The 19,611-nt window shown below is 43.2% G+C and overlaps 1 protein-coding gene across 1 annotated transcript in view; it reads left to right on the forward strand.

The window, feature by feature from the left end:
• Window positions 1-19,611, forward strand: part of LOC145341175 (interleukin-6 receptor subunit beta-like) — an 83,409-nt gene that overhangs the window by 53,414 nt on the left and 10,384 nt on the right. The window contains exons 11-14 of the mRNA XM_080186099.1: window positions 578-676; window positions 7,516-7,659; window positions 10,572-10,709; window positions 14,418-14,511. Coding sequence (XP_080042225.1) covers window positions 578-676; window positions 7,516-7,659; window positions 10,572-10,709; window positions 14,418-14,511 — 475 coding nt within the window. The remainder of the gene's footprint in view (window positions 1-577; window positions 677-7,515; window positions 7,660-10,571; window positions 10,710-14,417; window positions 14,512-19,611) is intronic.

Raw genomic sequence — 19,611 nt, forward strand, 5'->3', positions numbered from 1 at the left:
TATACAGCTACAAAAATGTCAGCAAGGACTCAGAATGGAACTGGGGATTCTTGGTTACTGGTTGTTATGTATTGTTGTATTACCCATAAATAGCTGGAGACTACTTAGCTGGGAACTGGTGTGTTATGTGGGACTGTCTTGGGGGGGAGGTGGGGGAGTGGTTGTGGGGAGCTACATTTCATGGCTGCACTAGCATTTATAGTTCATGAGTGTGAACTCGCGAACTATAACAGAACTAGTTTGATCTGGTCCTTCTTTGCACCAGACCCTATAACAAAAGTAAACATAGAGTGTTCTAATCGTTCAAAGCTTAAAGTGCGATTAATATTAATAACATCTGAGAACCAAAAGACAACGAAAACACATGGCAATGTCCTATCATTTAACAGCAGCAACCATCTAGAATTGGCTGCTTATGAATAGTTAAATGCTCCAAGCATTGCAATGCACATAAATATGAAAATAATTCAACTAATTAAGTTTGAACAAGATGTTTGTATCTTGGTGCTTATATTGAAAATAACCTATTTAAGAATCTTTTTAAATTGCTGCACAATTTTTCTGATTTCCTTTACAGGTTTAGAACGATATAAGCGCTATAACATCTCTGTTTATTCTGTGTACAATGATGGGCCAGGAGATCCATTTTCAATACCGGCATACCTTCAGCAAGATAGTAAGTAAATGTTCCAAGATTTAATATCTAACTAGGGGCTTTCCAGCGACCTTGATTTGAGGCAGTGTGACATCGGATAGCAGGCTACATGCTGGGTTGTTTATCAATTGGAAATGTCGCTTGCCAAATTGGCAGTGTTCAAATTTCATATTTCTGGATTTTAAAAGCAAGCTGTGCCCCTGAAAATAATTATAACTTGCACTTCTGCATGGTTAAAACAATTTCCCCTTTTTCTGTTTTGTAATAATTGGTATCTTTTTGATTAAACTAAGAAGTGCAAGTTGCATGTATAGGGAGGAACTTTATGGTCCTGTTGCAGTGGGGGTGGAGCTATAAAGTGCAGCAAGCCTTCAAAAGTCCATTATTTTGGTGGCATCATAAAATCCCACCCATAATGTGGAAAGTGGCTTTTCTCATTGATTTGTCCCATTATCACAGTTAGTCTGATTTCTAACTGGTGACATGTGAATTCAGTACAGTTATTAAACTGTAAGTATTGTAATTACCAATGATTTCATCATAATGTTCCTGGTTAACCCCTGATTAAACGACTACCATACTAGCATCTTTCCGACAATGTGGAATATTTCCCACAAGCACCCTGACCACAGAAATAGGACAAATCCAATATGGCCAACCATCGCCCAATCAGTCTGCTCTTGATTGTCAAAATAATAATGGAAGATGTGGTTGACATCAAACAACACATATGCAGTAATAATCCAATAGATGCTCAGTTAGGTTCCCTGGGTTTCTCAACTCCTGACCTCATTACGACCTTTGTCCAAACATGAAAAACAAAGCTGAATTTAAGTGGCGAGGTGAGAGTGACTGCCCCTAACATCAAGGCAGTATTTTACTGAGGCGGTATCAACCAGCACTGTTGTGGCCAGGGATACAGTTTTTGATTAGCGTGATCAAAATATTTGTAATTCACCTTTTTGGCTCTTTGGAAAAGCAACACAATGTGCAGGTCTGGTCAAAAAAGCATTTTCATTCTAAAGAGCAGTTTCTGTGGACTCAATAGTTGGATCCGTGTATCAGGATTATTGCAGGATTCCATTGAAGAGATGGATTTTCAGTCGGTCATGAAATTAATTACTTGTTATCTTGTTTACTAGGAGGCCAGTTTTCTGTACTGGTGGCCAAGTGGCATTATCGCTAGACAATTAATCCAGAAACTAGCTAATATCTGGGGACTAGGTTTGAATCCCACCACGACAGGTGGTGAAATTTGCATTCAGTAAAAAATATCTGGGGACCGGGTTCAAATTCCACCATGGCAGATCCTTAAGAATCTACTGATGACCATGAAACCATTGTCGATCATCGGAAAAACCATCTAGTTCATTAAAGTGGTGGCACAGTGGTTAGCATTGTTTCATAGCTCCAGGGACCTGAGTTTGATACCTGCTTCGGTCACTGTCTGTGTGGAGTCTGGATATTCTCTCCTCGTGTGTGTAGGTTTCCTCTGGCTGCTCTGGTTTCCTCCCACAGTCCAAAGATGTGCGGATTAGGTGGATTGGCCATGCTAAAGAGCCCCTTAGTGTTAGTGGGTCCAGCTAGGGTAAATTCATGGGATTATGGGGATAGGGGTTGGGTGGGATTGTGGTTATTGCAGATTTGATGATCTGAATGGCCTCCTTCTGATCTGTATGATTTCTATGACTTTAAAAAGAACAGGCTTGGGGACTTATGATGTTGCTGCCATCAGCTGTTTCTTGACGTCACTTGGAGTGAATCGAATTGGTGATGATGCTGGGGATCTCCAGAGTGGCTGAGATGGATCATCCACTTGGCACCTCTGGTAGATGATGGTTGCAAATGTTTCAGCCTTATCTTTTGCACTGATGTGCTGGGCTCCCCCATCATTGGTAAAATTGGACCCCAAGTCTAGCTATTAACTGAGGACACCCTTCATTTTGTGATTTTGCACTACTGCTTGCTAAACAGGATAGATTCAGAACATATCTAGCAGTGAAAAACTGACAAACCATGAGGTGCTGTGTGCCATCAACAACAGGAGGATGGCAATATTTGTAAAGCCTCTCCCTCCAGTGAGTTGTTTAATTGTCCATCACCATTCATGACTGGCTGCTGCAGGACTTGGAGCTTAGATCTGATCCTTTGGTTGTGGAATTACAGGCTTCCTCTGCTGTTTGATATGCAGGCTGTCCTGTGCTGCAGCTTCACCAGGTCGATACCTCATTTTAGGTATGCTTGGTCCTCTTCCTTGCAAACCCTTCTCCATTCTTCATCGAACCAGGATTTATCCCTGGGCTTGATGATAATGTTAGAATAAGGGATATGAGAATAGAGATTGTAGTTGAAAATAATTCTTTTGCTGTCGATAGCCCACGGCGCCTTATGCTTGAACTTTGAATTGCTAGATTAGTTCAAAATCTATCCCATTTAGAATGATGGTAGTGCCACACAAGACTGTGGAAGATATCCTCAATGTGAAGACAGGACTCTGGGCAGAATTTTACTGGCATGTCCACCCAAGGTTCAGATGACCCTGCCCAAGGCCAATGAAAATGCTGTCCTCCAAAGCTTGACCGCCTCCGCAATCAGGGTGGGCGTGCCGGTAAATTTCTGGCCTTTGTCTCAGTGAGGACTGTGTGGTGTTCATTGTTACTGATATTGTCATGGACATGTGCTCCTGCGACAGATAGCTTGGTGAGGAGAAGGTCAAATAGTTTTTTTTTGTTCTTATTGGCTCCCTCAAGGTGTTGAAGTCTCCAGGTCTTAAAGATGTAGATATTGCTGCCCTTACTACTATTATCAATCCTGTTGTTGTCCTGTGGTCTGCTGACAGCACGTAAGATTTTTTTTAAAGGCTGACTAACATGGCTACATTACCATGTGATCTTTCACAGTTCCCTTACAAATATGGTATTAAGTTAATTATCCACAGCTTGGATCTTTGTGTGCAGAAATACACCTTTTGGACCTTATCTTTGTTTCTGAAAAAGGCTCATTCAGGTCAGGAAATCATTTCTGGAGAATTTCAGGCATGGGTATCGACACTTCTGAACTTGGAATGTGTCCTTTCCAGACTGTGTGGCAGTCTGAATTCACAAATCAAGTCAACTGAGCTCAGCCATCTTTTGCAGCATTTTACATCCAATTTTAAAAGAAATGATTTTAACTGATTACAGTTCATGTTTTAAAAGTTATGAATAGGACTTGCATGTCATACTGGGCATGACAAATGTGAGGTAATTCATTTTGGAAGGCCTAACACAGATAGGAAATGTACAGTAAATGGCAGAACCCTTAAGAGTATTGATAGGAAGAGGGATCTGGGCGGACAGATACATAGGTCACTGAAAGTGGCAACGCAGGTAGAGAAGATAGTCAAGAAGATGTATGGCATGCTTACCTTCATTGTCAGGGGCATTGAGTTCAAAAATTGGCAAGTTGCAGCTTTATAGAACTTTAGTTAGGCTGCACTTAGAACATAGTGTAAAATTCTTGTTGCCAGACTATCAGAAGGACATGGAGGCTTACAGAAAAAGATTTATCAGGCTGTTGCCTGATATGGAGAACATTAGCTATAGGAGAGGTTGGAGAAACTTGGTTGGTTCTCACTGGAACGTTGGAGGTTGAAGGGCGACGTGATACAAGTCTACAGGTTTAAGGTGAGAGGGGAGAGATATAAAAGTGTCCAGAGGGGCAATTTTTTCACACAGAGGGTGGTGAGTGTCTGGAACAAGCTGCCAGAGGTAGTAGTAGAGGCAGGTACAATCTTATCTTTTAAAAAGCATTTAGGTAGTTACATGGGTTACGATGGGTGTAGAGGGACATGGACCAAATGCGGGCAATTGGGATTAGGTTAGGGGCTTTAAAAAAAAGGAGTGGCATGGACAAGTTGGGCCAAGGGACCTGTTTCCATGCTGTAATCCTCTATGACTCTATGACTCTACAAAATTATGAGGGACATTGACAGAGTGCTTAGTCAGAAGCTTTTTCCCAGAGTGGAAGAATCAATCACTGGGAGGCACAGGTTTAAGGTGCGAGTGGCAAGGTTTAAAAGAGATGTACAAGGCAGATTTTTAAACAGAAAGTGGTGGGTGCCTGGAACTCGCTGCCATGGATGTGGATACAATAGTGCCTTTTAAGGGGCATCTTGACAAATACATGAATAAGAATTGAAATAGAGGGATTTGGTCCCTGGAAGGATAAGGGGTTATAGTTAAGTCGGGCAGCATGGTCAGTGCAGGCTTGGAAGGCCGAAGGATCTGTTCTTGTGCTGTAATTTTCTTTGTTCTTTGACAAACATTAACAAAATTGAAGGGGGAAGACGCTATTGGTTAGATTCATACCTAACGCAAAGGATGACAGTTCTAGTGCCCCATCCACCACATTCAGCATTCGGTCCCCCCCACAACGGTTGGATACTGGCCGTTACGTGTAAGATATAAAAAATGCACCGCAGCAACTTGTCAAGATTCCTTAGACATCACCTTCCAAACCTATGACCACTACCATCCAGGACCAGGACAGCAGATTCATGGGAACACCATTACAGCAAGTTCCCTTCCAAGTGGGGTGGCATGGTGGCACAGTGGTTAGCACTGCTGCTTCACACCTCCAGGGACCCGGGTTCAATTCCCAGTTTGGGTCACTGTCTGTGTGGAGTTTGCATATTCTTTCCGTGTCTGGGGGGGTTTCCTCTGGGTGCTCTGGTTTCCTCCTGCAGTCCAAAGATGTGCAGGTTGGGTGGTTTGGCCATGCTAAATTGCCACTTAGTGTCAGAGACGTCAGCCAGGGTAAATGCATGGCCTTGTAGGGATAGGGCCTGAACGGGATTGTGGTCAGTGCTGACTCGATGGCCGAATGGCCTCTTTCTGCACTGTAGGATCCAAAATCACACCAAGCTCACTTGGAGCCATATGACTGTTCCTTCACTGAGACTGGATCAAAATCCTGGAATTCCTTCCTAACAGCACTGTGGGTGTATATACACCACACGGATTGCAACAGTTCAAAAAGGCAGCTCACCTCCACCACCTTCTCCATGGCAATCAGAGTGAGCAACAAATGTTAGCCTTACCAATGATTCCCACATTCAATAAATCAATACAAAATATTCTTATTCTACCAGGATCAACTCTTAATCTATGAAATGCATTCCTTACATAACTGACAAGGAAATAAAATCCACTTGGAGAAATAATAGGCTGACTTATTGGGCTTGATTTTAACCTCTAAAATGTATCCACTTGCAGAGAGTTAAAATTGGACACATAGTGCCCAATTTTACCATTGCATTGTGCCCGTTTCTGGGCGCGAAAATCTGGCAAATTTGGGTATGACCATTAACCTGATCCGCACCCGTGTCCATGCAGATTCCCACTTTACCAAAACCTGGGAATGGTGGCGATCCGAAATGGGCAAAATGGCAATTTAAATGCATGCATTTAAATTGAATTAATGAACTGCCCACCCAACTTTACCAGCATTTTCCTCTTTACCACCGTGTTTGCCAATCCGGAACCACGCTGTAATGTACCTGTTAAATAAAAGTGTGAATTGGGCACTCCAGCTGCTGAAGAGCGCGTTCAGTGTTTCTAACAGCTCTCTGACTCAGATCAGTGGTGGGGGAGAGGAGTGAGGCAGGTTAGATCATTCTCTGGTTGGGGGGGAGGGGAGGAGGATGAGGAAGCGGGTTAGATGTATCTCTGGTGGGGGTGGAGGGGAGGGCCGATCGTTGACTGGCGGTAGGTGGGGGAGGGCTGATTGTTGTCTGGTGGTGGGGAACGGGGGTAGGCAGGTCAGATGTTCCCCTGGGGTGGGGGGGAGGGATGGAGGGCTGAGTAGGCCAGATTGCTGTGTGGGATGGGGTGGAAGGGGCAGTGAAGCCAGTTCATTGTCTGGCAGGGGAGGTTGGGTGAGTGAGGCCAGATCGTTGTCGGGGGGGGGGGGGGGGGGCGGGGTCGGGGGGGGGGGGCGGGGTCGGGGGGGGTGAGGGAGGCAGGTAAAATGTATCTCTGGTGAGGGGGGGAGGCCCAATTGCTCGCTGGTGGGGCAGGGGGGGCAGATGGATCTTTGGTGGAGAAACAGGGGGACAGGGGAGTGTGCTGCCACTCTGCGGCCGATCGGTGGGGAAGGGGGGGCAGGGATGGTGATCGGTCTGGAACGTGGGGGAGCGATAAGGGGGACAGTGATGTGTGTGGGTAGTGGGGGGAGTGGATAAGGGGGACAGTGATGTGTGTGGGTAGTGGGGGGAGTGGATAAGGGGGACAGTGATGTGTGTGGGTGGTGTGGGGCGTTCACAATGGGGACAGTGATGTGTGTGGGTAATGGCAGGGTTGATAAGGGGGACAGGGATGTGTGTGGGGGGCCATCGCTTCCGCTTTTTGCTCCTGGGTGCTTTCTCCACTTTCTGTGGCCTGGGAGCTATCTGAAACGGGTGCGCTTTTTCAAATCTTTTTCTAACTGTGCATGTGCAGTTCAGAACTCCGATCGTTTTGGGCGCACTAAGCCCCGCCCACAATGTGAATGGGGCCCATTTTTTTTTTCAGGCTGAGTGTGTATGGGGGCGCCTGAAAGCAGATTTCTAAGTCAGATCCGCATTATGACCAGATTCAGCACTTAGAATGAAAATGGTAAAATTGGGCCCAATGTGTCCTGGTGGAGATTAATGCCATATTCATTTACTCTGCTCACAGCCAGCATCTAGAGAAAATAAATGGAATAGACTGGTGACTATCACAAGGACGTAATATAAAGGTCATCTATTGTAAGTTGTTAATACCTGGTTAAATTGAGAATGGGAGAAAAGATCTGAATTATTTGTTAAACGTGTGTTAGACCAAGGCTTTCTTTGTCAGTTCCAGAGGAAGGCCCAAATATTTTTGCTCCAATTGTGAAAGGCACAGAAGTCACAGTCAAATGGAATGAAATTCCAGTGGAAAAGCAGCGTGGATTCATCACAAATTACACCATCTTTTATAAATGTGCAAAAGGTGAAAATGGTAAGTGTGTTCTTTTGAGTTGTCTCTAAAGCAAAATGCAATATTAAGGCACAGTCAGATCCGTATGGATCTGATATGAGTGGAAGCCCCGGTATTGTAATTGCACACATTTCATTCTTTTAGTCAATGCATGCTTCATTGTCTTCTTGAACTTTTTGCCGATTTTCTTTTAAAACCATGTGTCTAGTTTATCTTTCAATGGTATTAGAGATGGTATTAGAAATGGTCGCCTCAATACAGGAAGGATGTGGAAGCTATTGAGAGGGTGCAAAGGAGATTTACAAGGATGTTGCCTGGATTGGGTGACATGCCTTATGAAGATAGGTTGAGGGAGCTAGGGCTCTTCTCCCTGGAGAGACGAAGGTTGAGAGGCGACCTGATAGAAGTTTATAAGATGTTGAGAGGAATAGATAGGGTGGATTCTTGAAGGCTATTTCCCAGGGCTGAAATGGTCACTACGAGAGGACACAGATTTAAGGTGCTGGGAAGCAAGTACAGAGGAGATGTTGGGGTAAGTTTTTCACTCAGAGGGTGGTGAGTGAGTGGAATCGGCTGCCGTCGGTGGTGGTAGAGGCGAACTCGCTGGGGTCTTTTAAAAGACTTCTGGATGAGTATATGGGATTTAATGGGATTGGGAGTTACAGATAGTTCTATGACTTGGTAGGTATAGATGTGATCGGCGCAACTTGTGGGCTGAAGGGCCTGTTTGTGCTGTAGTGTTCTATGTTCTATGTAGAAATCTCAGTTTTCACTGCCCCACTCTCCTGCCCAGCAGGCAAAGGTTTAAAACTCAAGAATATAGCCACTGGCTCTGATTCACCATGTTCCAAATAGTGGCGGCTCCTTGTAACAACTAACAACCTGCTACAAAGTGATGAGACCCTGCTGATTAATAAATCAGAGTCTGATGATGTGATTAACACCACACAGTGATATTGCTGTGAAGGGTTCACGGAGCAGAGTCACTAGGGGCACCCTGAAGTGATAGAAAAGGGACGCAATGTCAAAAAAGCTGCAGTGTTCTCATGTGCTATTTCACACTCCAGGAATTCCTCCTCTATGGTATTGTTACTAATTAGATTTGTCCAATCTATATGTAGATTAAAGTCATCCATAATTGCAAATGTTACTATAATAACTCCTGGAGGGGAAAGTCCCATCACCAAGTTACTTTATTTACACCATATATCTGTACACAGTCAACTCTCCAGTTGCTCCCTGCTGAATGCAGGTTGGGAATCTGACACACCAGCTTTAAATAGGGAGCATGAGGCTCCCTGATTTAACCATCAATTAGGACTCATTGGGTAGTTCATATTCTAGCAAACTAACCTCATTAACCTGGCTGAAGTCATCATAGTTACTTTACCGCAAGCATCTCTAATTTCCTGTTTCATGCCATCCCCAAAATCACCTCTACAGTTTTGGGGATCCATGTACAACCCACACGAACGTTTTTTGCCTTTGGAGCTTCTCAGCTCTATCAAATTTGATGTAACCTACATGGATTGTAACAATTCCTTTGACATGGCAGACTGTTCAGAAATGTAATAGACAATGAGACCCAAGGGAAAGGTGCAAGTTGGATCTAAAATTGGCTCATTGGCAGGAAGCCGTGGGTGTTTTTGTGACTGGAGGACTGTTTCCAGTGGATTTGAACAGGGCTCTGGTTGAGGTATGTTGTTTATACTGGTATGCATATATCAAGTGATTAAGACTTAAATATTTAGAAATTATCAGATGGTACAAAATTTGGCCATGAAGTTGATCATGAGGTAGAATGCTGGAGTCAGGAAGATAACAATGTTCAGGTGTGTAGAACAAATCACAAGTAGAATTCAAACCAGAGAAGTGCAAGGTCATGCATTTGGGAAGGACAAACAAAGCAAGGAATATATAATAAATGGCAGGATACTAAGAAGTGTAGAGGAACTGATGGACTTTTGTGTGCATGTCCTCAGATCTCTGAAGTTTAAGTTTTAAGTTTATTTATGTGTCACAAGTAGGCTTATATTAACACTGCAATGAAGTTACTGTGAAAATCCCCTAAGATATAAGTAGATAAAGTACTTAATAAGGTATATGAGATGCACTTCTTGATTAGAAGAGACATTGGCCAGAATTTTACCATTCCACCCACCATGGGAGCAGGTGAGAGGTGGACAGTGGAAATGTCCGTTGACCCCAGGCGAGCTTTTATGGTTTTTGGAACGAGCGAGGCCGTAAAATCCCACCCATAGACTATCAGAGTGGGAGGTTACGCAATAATGTGCAAGGCACTGGTTAAACACTCTGATACATTTGTGGTCACCCATTTTGGGAAGAATATGATCACACTAGAAGAGGAGATTTGTAAGAATATTGCTAGGACTGAAGAATTTTAGCTATGAGGAAAGATTGGATAGGTAGGGGTAATTACTCTGGAACAGAGGCTGCTGAGAGAAGATTAAATTGATGTAATAGGAATATAAAAATTGAGGGGCCTGTACAGAATGGTCAGGATGGTTCAATTTCTATCAGCACTGAGGTCAATAAGCGGGGGCATAGATTTAAATTGATGGAATGATTAACGGTAAGTTGAGAAGAAATTTTTTCAGCCAAAGGTCAGTGGAATCTGTAACTAACTGTCTGAGAGAGTAGTAGAGATAGAAATCTTCATCACATGTACAAAATACTAGGAAGTGCTCTTTAAGTGCCATAAACTATAATGGGCAGGTATGAAAAGTGGGTTTAGTCTAGATGGTTGTTTTTCAGCTGACACAAGCCCAATTGGCCAAATGTTGTACATTTGTGATTCTATGAATTCATGAAATTAAGATGTTAAGCATGATTGTTGCACAAAGAGACTTTATCACAAAGTTCTCTCAGACTATATTTTACTGCCTTCTAATTTTTCTTTGTATATTTTGCAGCTATAACAGTGAATTCGACTGTTCATGAATATACACTGAAGTCGCTGCAGAAAGATACAGAATACACATTACATGTCATGGCATCCACAGAGAAGGGAGGCATGAACTCGTCAATCTTCTTCAAAACAAATGCACTTGGTAAGCAAAGCACAATGAGAAAAAGTTCAATGTTCAGGTATTTATTTCCCAGATATGTGGCTACACAAAACACATTCAGTTTTATACAGGGTGATAAAGAACCCTAATGAGCTGTAAGTTAATTCTTGCTCTCATACTCTCTTTCTCAGATAGAGTCCTAGAGTCTGACTTAAGAACAGCTTCTTCCCTGCTGTCATCAGACTTTTGAATGGACTACAATGCATCAAGTTGATCTTCCTCTACACACTAGATATGACTGTAACACTACATTCTGTACTCTCTCGTTTCCTTTTCTAAGAATGGTATGCTTTGTCTGTATAGTGCGCAAGAAACATGTTAATAATAAATCAAATCAAATCAAATCTCTGTCTTCAGTCATTAAGCCAATGTATCTATTTGGTTACCCCCCCCCCCCCACCCTAGATCCTGTGAGATTAACCTTATGCAACAACCTACCATGCAGTACCTTGTCAAAGGCCCTGCCAAAGTCCATGTGGTGAACGTCAACTGCACTGCCTTCATCTACCTTCTTGGTTACCCTTTCCAAAAACCCAATCAAATTTGGGAGACATGATCTTCCATTCACAAAGTCATGCTGACTATCTCTAATCCATCTTTGCCTCTGTAAATGCCTGCTGGGGGGCCCACAATTTACTCCGTAGTCTCCCACAACATCCTGGGATACACTTCATCAGATCCCAGGGATTTATCTACCTTGATGCGCTCCTTCTTTGTAATATGTACACTCCTCAAGATGCCATTGCTTATTTCCGCAAGTTCCCTAACATCCATGCCTTTCTTAAAAGTAAATACTGATCAGAAATATTCATTTAGGATCTTACTTATCTCTTGTGGATCTGCACATAGATGACCTTGTTGATCCTTAAGAGGTTCTATTCTTTCCCTAGTTACTATTTTGCTCTTAATTTATTTGTAGAAGCTCTCTGGATTCTCTTTTGCCTTATCTGCTGCAGCAATCTCATATCCCTTCTTTGCCTTCCTGCTTTCTCGCTTAACTCTACTCTGACACCCTTTATGTTCTTCAAGGGACCCACTTGATCTCAGCTGCCTATGCATGTCATATGCCTCTTTCTTCTTTTTGACCAGGGTTTCAATATCCTGAGTCATCCAGGGTTCCCTACTTCTATCAGTCTTGCCCTTCTCTCTAAAAGGAATGTGCTTACTCTGAACCCTGGTTAACACACTTTTGGAAACCTCCCACTTATCTGACGTCTGTTTGCCTGCCAGCAGACTCCCCCAATCAACCTTTGGAAGTTCCTGTCTGGTACCATCTGATATCTTTTCCTTTGCCCCAATTTAGAATTTTAACTTTTGGGCCAGACCTAACATTCTCCATAGCTTTCTTAAAACTAAGGGAATTATGATCACTAGTCCCAAAGTGATCCCTCACTAAAAATTCTGTCAACTGCCTTTCCTTATTTCCCCAGAGGAGGTCAAGTTTTGTCCCCTCTCTACTTGGATCATCCACATACTGAATGAGAAATTTCTCCCGAATACACTGAACAAATTGCTCTCCATCCAAGCCCCTAATACTATGACTGTCCCAGTCAATGTTGGGAAAGTTAAAATCCCCTACTATTACCACCCTATTTTTCTTGGCGTTGTCAGTAATTTCCTTACATATTTGCTCCTCAATTTCCCACTGACTATTTGGGGGTCTATAGTACAATCCTATCAAAGTGATCTCCCCTTTCTTATTTCTCAGTTCTACCCATATATACTCAGTAGGCGAACTATCAGAAATATTCCCTTTCAGTACTGCTGTGATGTTCCCCTTAAACAAAAACGCAACTCCCCCTCCTCTCTTACTCCCCATTCTATTTTTGCTATAGCATCTGTACCCTGGAACATTGACTTGTCTGTTCTTTCCTTCCCTTAGCCTTGCTTCAATAATTGCTATAATATCCCAGTCCCATGTATCCATCCATGCCCTGAGTTCATCTGCCTTGCCCATCAGGCATCTTGCATTGAAATAAATTTAATCTAGACTTCCCTTGCTTAAGTTGAACATAATTGACACCAAAAATCCACAGATGCCAACTCCTGCATTGGGTTGTGCCTGTGATGCCAAGATGTGTCTTCAAGAAGAGTGAATTTGAGGAATGGGTATAGCTGTGATGTTCTCTTACCAGGCCACCCTCCCAATCCACAGGGTTGAGACAGTTACCTCTGATGAGTCTCTGTGTCAGGGCCACTCTAACGTAGTCAGATAAACTTGTGTAATAAATTGCAGGATTCCTGGATTGGACTGTTGGGCCTCATCCTCTTGGTTGAAAGGGAGGGTGTATGTTGGGACAGATGGCAGTGCAGGCAGAGGAGGTGAATTCCTGATCTTGCCTGCACCATCAGGAGCAGGAGCTGAAGAGAAGTCTTTTGTATAAAATAGGTACCTGTGCCCGTGTGCTGTTAAAATCTAAAAAGCAGAGCAATATACTTCTAGCATCTTTAGAATATATTATGTTCCATTGCATTTGTAGCTGAACAGTTGGAAATTGTTGCATATTCAATACAATCATGTTCCATTCTGTAGAACATGTGATATGTTAAAGAGTAATGTTCGTATGATGTACTCAGCAAGATTCGAACCCTGTGACACGGCACCCAGAAATAAAAATCCTCTCACACCCTCTCTCTTGCACCCTCACACACTTGCTCTCACATACACACACACACTCACTCTCTCATACTAACTCTTTCCCTATTTCTCAGAGCCAGCCTCTTCCCTGACCCTGATCTCTGCATCATCTCACCGCTGTTGTCCCGCAACCTCTGCTTCTTCCCCCATGGCCCCGCAGTTTCTCTCTTCCCCTCCCACCCAACATACTCGCCACTGCTACTGTTCACTGTTCCTCCAATCACAATCTGTTTCTTTCTTGCATTTGCTGCTGAGTGAGCTTATCAACAGCCTGTGACTGGGGAAAGCAGCCACATGCAGAATCTCCATCTTCCCTTTGCTGCCTTCCCAGCATTTTGAACAGTGGCTCTGGGGCCACGGTCCGTCTGATGGGACAAGTCTCTTTTGGAGAGAGAAACAGAAAATGCTGGAAAATCTCAGCAGGTCTGACAGCATCTGCGGGGAGGGAATAGAGCCAATGTTTCAAGTCTAGATGACCCTTCGTCAGAGCTAAGAGCAAAGTGAATCAGCAGAGATTTATACCTTGAGGATAGGGGGCTGGAATCTGTACCTGTTTTGCCATTCACACATTCTGATCATTTAATGGACACTTATAGCACCTTCTCAGCCTTCTGTACCCTCATTTAACTTTCCTTTGTCCCATTCCACCACCCGCCCCCCCTCAATCCCACCTCCATAGTTTAAATCTCCACAGACCCTCTTTGCCCTTAGTTGTGATCAAGGGTCATCCAGACTCGAAACATTGACTCTTTTCTCTCCCTACAGTTACTGTCAAACCTGCTGAGATTTTCCAGCATTTTATGTTTTTGTTTCAGATTCCAACATCTGCAGGATTTTACTTCTTTTTCAGTTTTAGAGACTTTGTTTAGAAGGAGATCCTTATCAGAATTTTCTGGTAAAACTCAGTTTCTGTAAATGGAGCAAAGTGGTGGATGCATAATACTGAGGAGGTCTTGTCAAATCTAAGCAGTGATACAAACATTATATGTTGATGATTTGTATCTAAACTAGCATTGCTTCAAAATAATAATTAACTTATAATTTGATTGCAGAGCCAGAAGATACTGCGGTTATTGTGGTGCCTGTTCTTGTCTGCTTCCTACTAATAGTAAATGTCTTAATGATCTGTTTCGGCAACAAACATAAGTAAGTTCATTTTGATGTTTTCAAATAATAATGGGTACGCTCTGGTCACCAGCATTCCAGGCACAGAACTCCACAAGTGGTGCATATGGTAAGATCATGTGATTGGATTGATTTTCCAATAACAGAATTGAAGGATGAGAAATTCTGGAAATCATCTTCCCAAAGTTCCATTACTCAATTCCCGTGTGTGGAGCTCTGTGCTGGCAACACTGAGTATAGAATTTTTTGCAATGTAAAGTTGATACATATTTTTGGCTTTGTAGCATGTATCACATGATGCTTGAGGATTGGTTTGTGACTAAGAACATAAGAACTAGGAGCAGAAGTAGGTCACTTGGCCCCTCGAGCCTGCTCCGCCATTCAATAAGATCATGGCTGATCTTTTCTTGGACTCAGCTCCACTTACCCACCCACTCACCATAACCCTTAATTCCTTCACTGTTCAAAAATTTATCTATCCTTGCCTTAAAAACATTCAATGAGGTAGCCTCAACTGCTTCGCTGGGCAGGGAATTCCACAGATTGACAAGACGTTCCTCCTCAACTCAGTCCTAAATCTGCTCCCCCTTATTTTGAGGCCATGTCCTCTAGTTCTAGTTTCACCCGCCAGTGGAAACAACCTCCTTGCTTCTACCTTATCCCTTCATAATTTCATATGTTTCTATAAGATTCCCCCTCATTTGTCTAAATTCTAATGAGTATAGACCCAGTCTACTCAATCTCTCCTCATAAGCTAACCCTCTCAAGTCCGGACTTGAGATTTACAATGAACATGTATAAACATATGAACATACAAATTAGGAGCAGGTGTAGGCCACTCATCCCCTTGAGCCTCCTCCACCATTCAGTAAGATCATGGCTCATCTGCTTGTAACTTCAACCTCACATTCCTGCCTACCCTTGATAACCTTTTACCTCCAGTGTTAATCCAGAATCTATCTAGCTCAGCCTTAGCTCAGCTGTGTGGCCAAATTCCCCTGCAATTCGATTTTCAAGTTTGCTGACAACCATAGTGGGTTGGATCTCAAACAATGATGAGACAGAGTATAGGAATGAGATAGAGAATCTGGTGAACTGGTGTGGCAACAATAATCTCCCGCTCAATGTCAACAAAACGAAGGAGATTGTCACTGACTTCAGGAAGCGTAAAGGAGAACATACCCCTGCCTACATCAATGGGGATGAAGTAGAAAGGCTTCAAGTTTTTAAGTGTTCAGATCACCAACAACCTGTCCTGGTCCCCCCCATGCCGACACTATAGTTAAGAACGAGGAACAAAGAACAAAGAAAATTACAGCACAGGAACAAGTCCCTTGGCCCACCAAGCCTGCACCGACCATGCTGCCCAACATAACTAAAACCCCCTAAGCTTCAGGGGACCATATCCCTCTACCCCCGTCCCATTCATGTACTTGTCAAGACACACCTTAAATGTCACTACCATATCCACTTCCACTATTTTCCCTGGCAACGAGTTCCAGGCACTCACTACTCTCTGTGTAAAAAATCTGCCTCGTACATCTCTTTTAAAACTTGCCCCTTGCACCTTAAACCTATGTCCCCTAGTAATTCACTCTTCCACCTGGGAAAAGGCTTCTGACTATCCATTCTGTCCATGCCTCTCATAATCTTATAGATGTCTATCAAGTCTCCTCTCAACCCCTGTTGCTCCAGTGAGAACAAGCCAAGTTTCTCCAACCTCTCCTCATAGCTAATGCCTTCCATACCAGGCGACATCCTGGTAAATCTTTTCTGTGTCGTCTCGAAAGCCTCCACATTCTTCTGGTAGTGTGGCGACCAGAATTGAACACTATGTTTCAAGTACAACCTCACTAAGGTTCTATGAAGCCTCAATGTGACTTGCCAATTTTTGAACTCAATACCCCAGCCGATGAAGGCAAGCATGCTGTATGCCTTCTTGACTACCTTCTCCACCTGCGTTGCTACTTTCAGTGACCTGTGTACCTCAACACCCAAATCCCTTTGCCTATCAATACTCTTAAGGGTTCTGTCATTTACTGTATATCTCCTATCTGTATTTGACCTTCCAAAATGCATTACCTCACATTTGTCCGGATTCAACTCCAACTGCCACCTCTCCGCCCAAGTCTCCAACTGATCTATATCCTGCGGTATTCTTTGGTGGTCCTCATCGCTATCATAAATCCACCAACCTTTGTATCGTCCGCAAACTTACGTATCAATCCAGTTACATTTTCCTTCAAATCATTTATATATATCACAAACAGCAAAGGTCCCAGCACTGATCCCTGAGGAACACCACTTGTCACAGCCCTCCATTCAGAAACACACCCTTCTACTGCTACCCTCTGTATTCTTTGACCAAGCCAGTTTTGTGTCCACTTTGCCAGCTCACCTCTGATCCAATGCGACTTCACCTTATGCACCAGTAATGTCAGTCTGAAAGCCCAACAATGCCTCTACTTTCTCAGAAGACTAAGCAAATTCGGCATGTCAGCTACGACTCTCACCAACTTTTACAGATTCTTTCTGGATGTATCACAACTTGGTATAGCTCCTGCTCTGCCCGATACCGCAATAAACTACAAAAGGTTGTGAATGTAGCTCAATCCATCACACAGGTCAGCCCCTCATCCACTGACTCTGTCTGCATTTCCCACTGCCTCGGCATAATTAAGGACCCCGGACATTCTCTCTCCTTTCGTTCGGAAAACAATACAAAAGTCTGAGATCATGTACCAACTGACTCAAGAACAGCTTCTTGCCTGATGTTGTCAGACTTTTGAAAGGATCTACCTTGCATTAAGTTGATCTTTCTCTCCACCCTAACTATGACTGTAACACTACATTCTGCACTCTCTTGTTTCCTTCCCTATGATTGGCGTGTTTTGTCTGTATAGCGTGCAAGAAACGATACTTTTCACTCTATGTTAATACATGTGACAATAATAAATGAACTCAAAAAATATTGAAAGATCCTGCTTCCGTTAACTTTTGAGAAAGAGAGTTCCAGAGACTCACGACACAGAAATAATTTCTCCTCACCTGTCTTAAATGAGTGTCCCCTTATTCTTAAACAGTGATCTTTGGTTCTGGATTCTCCGACTAGAATCCACATCAGCCATCAGTACCCCTCAGGATCTTAAAGGTTTTGATCAATTCATCTCTTACTCTTCCAAACTCAAGCAAATACAAACCTAACAGCTCAAATCTTTCCTCAGAAGACAATCCTGCTATTAGTCTAATAAACCTTTATTGAATTGCTTCCAATGCATTTCGAGGTGAGGTGAGAGTGACAGCCTTGACATCAAGGCTGCATTCAACTGAATGTGGCATCAAGGAGCTTCAGTGAAACTGGAATCAATGGGTATCAGAGAGCAAACTCTCTGCTGGTAGGAATCATACTTGGTACATAAGAAGATGGTTGTGGTTGTAAAAGGTCAGTCATCCCAGCTCCAGAGCATCTCTGCAGGAATCCCTCAGGATAGTGTCCTAGGTCCAACCATCTTCAGCTGCTTCATCAATGATTTTTCCTCTGTTAAAAAGTCAGAAGTGGGCACGTTCGCCGATGATTGCACAATGTTCAGCATCATTCGTGACTCCTCAGATACTGAAGCAGTCCATGTTCAAATGCAACAAGATCTGGACAATATCCAGGCTTGGGCTGACAAGAGGCAACTAACATTTGAGCCAGACAAATGCTAGACAATGACCATCACCAATAAGAGACACTATAACCACCACTCCTTGACATTCAATGGTGCAACCATCACCTCTGTCAACATCCTTGGAGTTACCATTGACCAGGTACTCAACTAGACTCACCACATAAACACAATGGCTACAAGGGCAGTCAGAGGCTAGGAATACTGCAGCAAGCAACTCACCTTTTGACTCCCCAAAGCCTAACCGCCATCTACAAGGCACAAATCAGGAATGTGATGGAATACTCTCTATTTGCCTGGAGAAGTGCAGCTCCAACAACACTCAAGAAGCTTGACACCATTCAGGACAAAGCAGCCCACTTGATTGGCACCACTTCTACAAACATTCAGCCCCTCCACCACTGATGCTCAGTAGTGGTAGTGTGTACTATCTACAAGATGCAATTCACCAAAGATCCTTAGACAGCACCTTCCAAACCCATGACCACTTCCATCTAGAAGGACAAGGGTAGCAGTTAAATGGGAAGACCACCACCTGCTAGTTCCCCTCCAAGCCACTCACCATCTCCTTGGAAATATATCACCATTGCTTCATAGTCACTGGGTCAAGATCCTGGAATTCCCTTCCTAATGGCATTGTGGGCCAATTTACAGAATATGGACTGCAGCCTTTCAAGAAGAAAGCTCACCACCACCTTCTCAAGGACAACTGGGGGTGGGCACTAAATGCTGGCCAGTCAGCGATGCCCATGTCCCACGAATGAATTAAAAAAATCTTTCCTTAAATAAGGAGATTAACACTCTACACTGTACTCCAGATGTGGTCTCACTCATGCCCTGTAGCATTACTTCCCCTCATAATAAATGATAACTTGCCACTTATCAGCCCAAGCCTGAATGTTGTCCAGGTTTTGCAGCATATGGACATGGACTACTTCAGTATTTGAGGAGATGCAAATTATGATGAACATTGTGAACATCCTCATTTTTGACCTCAGGAAATGTCATTGATGAAACAACTGAAGATACTTAGGCTTAGACATCATACTGAGGAACTGCTGCAGCAATGTCTTGGGTCTGAGATGATTGACCTCCAACAATCATAATATTCTTCCTTTGTGCCAGGTTTGACTCCAACGAGTTTTCTCTGATTCCCATTGACCTCTGTCTTGCTGAGGCTCCTTGGTGCCACATTCAGTGAAATTATGTCAAGGACAGTCCTCTTATCTCATATGCATGAAACCCATTTAAAAATTTAATCTTCTCAAGTAATCGATCTGTTTCAAAATCAAATGAATTTCTGTTGACTAACCACATCAAAGGCAACTAATTCTTTTTATAGTCTCTGAAAACTGTTAATCCAGATGTGAACTTAGCCCTTTGCTATGATAAGTAATTTGAAACTCAGCAAGCATTTATAATGGGCTTAGCTGAAATAATAGCCTTTGGGAAA

The sequence above is a fragment of the Carcharhinus amblyrhynchos genome, chromosome 1 (assembly GCF_965287045.1).
Source record: "Carcharhinus amblyrhynchos chromosome 1, sCarAmb.v2.hapA, whole genome shotgun sequence".
NCBI lineage: Eukaryota > Metazoa > Chordata > Chondrichthyes > Carcharhiniformes > Carcharhinidae > Carcharhinus > Carcharhinus amblyrhynchos.